The 6,235-nt window shown below is 39.6% G+C and overlaps 1 protein-coding gene across 9 annotated transcripts in view; it reads right to left on the bottom strand.

The window, feature by feature from the left end:
* The window catches only part of LOC107588436 (NACHT, LRR and PYD domains-containing protein 12-like), a 107,467-nt gene that overhangs the window by 14,262 nt on the left and 86,970 nt on the right, over window positions 1–6,235 (bottom strand). For 7 of the 9 annotated variants that reach the window (XM_016276521.1, XM_016276525.1, XM_016276520.1 and 4 more), the window contains one exon: window positions 2,876–3,049. The exons of the other annotated variants lie outside the window; for them this stretch is intronic. In XM_016276521.1, the coding sequence (XP_016132007.1) occupies window positions 2,876–3,049 (174 nt within the window). The remainder of the gene's footprint in view (window positions 1–2,875; window positions 3,050–6,235) is intronic. 9 annotated transcript variants of the gene reach the window in all.

The following is a 6,235-nucleotide window of genomic DNA, read 5'->3' as shown; positions in this document are numbered from 1 at the left end:
TGGTTCCCTCAATGAACTGTAGCTCCCCAGTGCCGACAGCACTCATGCAGCCCCAGACCATGACATTCCCTCCACCATGCTTGACTGTAGGCAAGACACACTTGTTTTTGTACTCCTCACCTGGTGGCCACCACACACGCTTGACACCATCTGGACCAAATAAGTTTATCTTGGTCTCATCCAGAGAGTTCTTTGCCATGAGGTGCCTTGTTGAACTTCCAGTGACCAGTATGAGAGAGTGAGAGCGATAACACCAAATTTAACACACCTGCTCCCCATTCACACCTGAGACCTTGAAACACTAATGAGTCACATGACGCCGGGGAGATAAAATGGCTAATTGGGCCCAATTTGGACATTTTCACTTATGGGTGTACTCACTTTTGTGGCCAGCGGTTTAGACATTAATGGCTGTGTGTTGAGTTATTTTGAGGGGACAGCAAATTTACACTGTTATACAAGCTGTACACTCGCTACTTTACATTGTAGCAAAGTGTCATTTCTTCAGTGTTATCACATGAAGAGATATAATAAAATATTTACAAAAATATGAGGTGTGTACTCACTTCTGAGTATACTGTATAAATATATATATATATATATATTCACATTTGAGTTTATTATTTCTGTCTCACATAATATTTTAATTCTAAAAGTAAGAAAAGCAACAGAAAATACAGCTGTTCAAACTACACATGTTGTATCCCCTGCCACAGGCTCCGAGTGTCTCTGCTGTCACTGAAACAATGGGCTATCCTCCTGGAGTACTGACTTTTTGCCTTCCTGATGCTTCAGTTGGAAAGATTGGCCCTAGCTGTCTTCAACACATGTTGATCTGCTTTATCAACACAAAAATGTTTTCTGAAAACATCTGCAATTGCTGCAAAAGAAACAACTCGACAAAAGTCAAGGGTCAAGAGCACAACTAAAGCAAACGCTGATCTCCATGATGATGACCTAAAACAAAATATTTTCAGTAAGACGTCAACATCTAAACCTCTGTTAATTCTCAATAAGAACTTCTGTAGACGTGTGACAGAAATAAAGTCAATCTGGTTAGTAATACTGTAAGTGAAGCTGGGAATGCTGTTTGTGGAGTTGTTTAAACAGATCTTGAGAGATTTAATATATTTTATTTTGAGTTCATCTAAGGCTGTGGCTGAAGAAAGTTGTAGTTTGTGTTCTTATTTCTCTTTCTTTCAGTGCTTGTTCACAGCAGGTGTTTGAATGATTGAAAGAATGTTTCAGGAACATCATACTAACCTTTAAATAGCATTCTACTAACATTAATGGAACTGGATATTTTTATGTTCTTGGAATGTTACAAATCAACGTTCCTAGAATGTTGAATTTTAAATAAAAATTAAGTTGAAAGAATGTTTGAGGAAATGTTCTTCTAACGTCAAGAAAACTGGAAATTTTTTATGTTCCCAGAACTAGCACTGAATATTTGAAGAACGTTCTTATAACAAAATTCTGTTAGCTGGGATTTAAGCTGCGAATGCTCCGCATACCCAGTCGGTCTGAGAGAATGAGTTCACAGGCTAATTAATATAAACATGATTATAAATTGGTCCCTTGTAATTTGAGTCCCATGTAACTTAAAGCTTAATAAAGTGTTGGGAATAAGTATGTGAAATTATTTATTTGAAAAAAAAAAAAACGGTAATTTTCTGTAAATCTACGTCAGTTACGCAAGCTTCCGGACAAGCAGATTCTCCACAGCTTTGGCATCTCTCATCTGTTGCTATGACTCTTCAGGATTGTTGCATGTACTCTTTGGTTTGCTGGCAAAAAATGCGCTGTTGCTGTTATATCTCGACTGCCAAAAATTAACTTGACTAAATCCAATAAAAAAACAAAAAAAAAACATAGAATTTTCATGCTTTCTCAAGCAAAGCAAAATTTGAAAGTCCACTGAAAACATATCTCATAGACAATGTTGAAGATATACGTTATTGTCAACATGCCAAGTGGTAAATTAAAAAAGAGTTTATAAAAATGTATATACAATTTTAAATAACAAGCATTATTATTACTATTACTAATATTACTATTATATTACCATTCAGTATACATAAGCAGTAAATAATATTTGATGTAAAATTTAGTAGAATTTAATAATATTATTTAGTATTAGGAAACAGTGCGTGTGTTCGTGAAGGTGATTAGTTACATTGGTCCGCCATTAGATGGCGACAAGTGACTGTTTTATGAGTGAGTCAGCAGACTTTTATATTGAAAGAGACTGAAACAGAGTGGCAAACAAGGAAGTTATTTTTACTTTCAACAACAGCTTGTAAGACGCAGCCAAGAAATGCACTGAGTGAGCAGCGATGTTATCAGAAATCACTCTTAACAGATGAAAGGATAGTATGACAAAGATATTGCTTTCTTTAGCAAACTTTCAAACTAATATTTTATTGTGAATATGAGATTGAGCTGAAGAATGAATGCTGTATCAGATGCAGGTTATCACACTCACTCAACGTTCATTAATATATTCTAAAGTGCCATTTTCAAATTAGTAACCGAGGCTCGGGCTCAGCTGTTAAACTTTCAAACTGAGATTTGAATCTCAGGCAGAAGAAAGTAGTTTTGCACAAAAGAGAGTTTTTAAAGACACTCTGTTGTTGTTTCTTATGTATTTACACAATTGTGCCGTTAAACTGTTGTTTAAACCAAATATCAAAATTGTACCTGTGCGATATGGCTATATATCGTCACACTGTGATTACCAATGGCACTATATATAAAAGGGTTTAAAACTGAGGGTGAGAGGACAACAAACAAAACCACTGCTACAAAAAACACATCTGAGTAATTTGACCTTTAACTTGAAATCTTATAGTTACTGAGATGTGAAGAGACTCACTGTAGTTTCTTCAGTTTACAGTGTGGATCCTCCAGTAGAGCAGAGAGCAGCTTCACTCCTGAATCTCCTGGTTTATTATAGTTCAGATTCAGTTCTGTCAGGTGTGAGGGGTTTGATCTCAGAGCTGAAATCAGAGCAGCACAGCCTTCCTCTCCAATAGTACAGTCCCACAGCCTGCAGAGAGTGAAGAACATGAATGATCTTTAAGATTGTGTTTAAGCTTCATGGTGACAGTATGTTTGTGTGACATGGAGAACAAAGAAACACCTCCTTGTGTGTGTTTGTATGAGCACTACTTTTCTCTCTCACACAGGATCAGTGCTATAGAGATTATAACTTGCCAGCACAAGCACAAACTAAGAAATTATTTTAAAGAGGACACGAATGGAGAAATCGAAATTCCCTATGATCTTTTGATATATAAGAGGTCAGTGTATTTTAAAAACATCCTGTAAGTTTCAGAACTCAAAACTTTCTTGTTAGTCTAAAAACAGCTTATATTAAAGCCAGTCTGTCAAAATGACAGGTTGTGGATTTTCCCACTTTAAGAAGAATAGTGTGGCTAAGCACCGCTTCCACAGAAGAAGATCAACAACTGCTTCTACATCACTAGCCCCGCCCACTGATTTGTGCATGTAGTGTAAATAACGAGGAATGCAAACGCAGGTCTATGCAGAAACCAAATGATAAAGATGACTCTGAAGAAAACAAGACACTGTGTAGTGCCAAGTTGTGGAAAAAACAGTCTTTATATTGCCTGCCTTGCTTCCTTCCTTCTAGGAAAGCTCGGATGAACTTTATTTTTAATGAAGTTCCAGACCACGTCAGTAAGTGTTCAGTCTTGTGTTTAATTGACCTATCGGTAAGCTCCGCCCCTTAGGCGGGGAAGCGTTGTCCTCTAAAAGACGAGATAACTCGTCAATGGCGGGGAAAGAGTTAATAGTCACTTACTGGCCTGTTTAGACAAGCTCTCCATAAAACAAACTAAACAAGCCCTGCAATTTAATAGTATATATATTTTTAAATCACATACATACAGACATTTCATATTTTATGGTATTTTATTATTTAAAGTGCATTTAATATACTTTGAAGAAAGTATTTGCATTGGGTTTGTAAAAGCTGTTTTTGCATGTTTTATTGGTTCAATTGATTCATAGCTTCAAAAAGATTAGTTTCTTCCATCACTAGTCAAATCCACTGTTTTGAAAACAAATGATTCGAAGCTTCACGAAACAGTGCTTTGAAAGCACCCATCACTACCAATTATGTATTTATTAAAACATAACCATCAACACCTGATTGCCATAACAAACATGTCTAATAAACTCACAGTTACTGCAATCAAATAAATACTAATGTTTTAAAATCAAGGGTCAAGAGCCCAACTAAAGCAAACATTGACCTCGATAATGGTAACTCAAACAAAACTAAAACATCAACATCTAAAATCAATCTGGGGTGTGTTTCCCAAAAGCAACTTTGCTCGCAAGTTCCGTTGTTACTAATAGAGTTCAATGGAACTAACGACCATAGTTACCTAACGATGCTTTTGGGAAACGCACCCCTGGTTAGTAATGCGTGAAGCTGGTAATGATGTTTGTGGAGTTGTTTAATCAACCTCTGCCGAGAACTTGAGAGATTTAATGTCTTCTTTTATCTTGCGTTGATTTCATCTATGGCTGCGGCTGAAGTCAGTTGTAGTTCTTGTATTTCTAGTCGTCTCATCTCTTTTTTTCTGGTCTTGTTTCTCTTTCTTTCAGTGGTTCAGTTTGTTAACAGCAGGTGTTCCTCATTAATGCTCAATCATTATTCAGTTAATCAACTAATTATCTCATTAATGTTAACACTGCTTCAGTGTTACTTTTTCAACGCTCTGAGGCCATGTCCACATGTACATGTGTATTTTTATAAACAGAGTTTTCCTTCCGTTTTTACAAAAATCTCTGTCTACATGAAAAACGCATGCTATGAATTTATTAGCTAATAAGATGCCGGTGCGTTCACACGCTGCGGCTTCTCTCTCTCTCCCGACAGAAAGGTGTTTTCATGTTTTTTGTCTTGTGAGTCGCAGTGTTTTTGTACGTATTCGTTGCGTCTATTTGTTTCTAAGCGCGCATATAGTCGTGAGTTTCTGCTCGATGTCAGCAGAACCACATTTTTAGAGTTAAACTATGCGCACACCGAAGAGCTGCGGGATCTCGGTCTGCTCCGGAAGCCCACACCATCACAACCCCCACTACTGCATCTCGCCCACAGCGGAGGCGCCACAAGCGGTGCAAGAGGAAACAGAACAGGGGTAAGCGCGGAGGTATCCGGGCTAGGCTAGCGGCTAACCCACACAAGCCGGCTATCCCCACCATCGTACTGGCTAACGTACGCTCTTTGGACAATAAACTGGACTACATCCGACTACTACGCTCAACTCAGAGGACTGTAAGAGACTGTTGTGTTTTTGTGTTCATGGAAACATGGCTCAACAACAGCGTTCCGGACTGCGCTATTCATCTCGATCAGATGACATGCTATCGAGTGGACAGAGCTCGCGTCGAGGGAGGAAAGACCCGCGGCGGAGGGCTTTGTGTTTACATCAATGATGCGTGGTGCCGCGATGCTGTTGTGGTCTGCAAACACTGCTCACCCCTGGTGGAGTTTATGATTATTAAGTGCCAGCCGTTCTATCTACCGAGGGAATATACATCCATACTGCTCATTGCTGTAGACATCCCTCTCAGCTCCAACAACAGCAAAAGGGCCGAGGCACTGAATGAACTATACTAGCACATCAGTGAGCAGCAGACAGCCCACCCTGATGCTTTTCTCATCTTGGCTGGGGATTTCAACCACGCAGACTTAAAGAGTGTGTTCCCAAAAATACACCAACACATAGACGTTCCAACACGGGGAAACAACACTCTGGACTTTGTTTACACCACACAGAGAGGAGCAGACAAGGCCCTTCCCCTCCCCCACGGGGAAACAACACGCTGGACTTTGTTTACACCACACAGAGAGGAGCTTACAAGGCCCTCCCCCTCCCCCACCTCGGTGCCTCAGACCACATCACTGTCATGCTAATGCCTGCATACAGACCGCTCGTGAAAGTCACCAAACCAGTTCACAAACAGATACAAGTGGCCGGAAGGGTCGTCAGAGGCTTCAAGACTGTTTTAAGACCACTGACTGGAATATGTTTAAGCAGGCTGCCACATACAATAACACCACAGACCTCCAGGTGTTCTCAGAGACTGTCACTGCCTACATCACCAAGTGCATTGATGATGTAACAGTCACAAAGACCATCACTGCCCGGGCCAACCAGAAGCCGTGGCTAACAGGAGAGGTCTACGGACTCCTGAA

This window comes from Sinocyclocheilus grahami, unplaced genomic scaffold (assembly GCF_001515645.1).
Source record: "Sinocyclocheilus grahami isolate Dianchi unplaced genomic scaffold, SAMN03320097.WGS_v1.1 scaffold103.1, whole genome shotgun sequence".
Taxonomy (NCBI): Eukaryota; Metazoa; Chordata; class Actinopteri; order Cypriniformes; family Cyprinidae; genus Sinocyclocheilus; species Sinocyclocheilus grahami.
The sequence above is the reverse complement of the archived record's forward strand: the minus strand, read 5'-3'. Positions and strand labels throughout refer to the sequence as shown.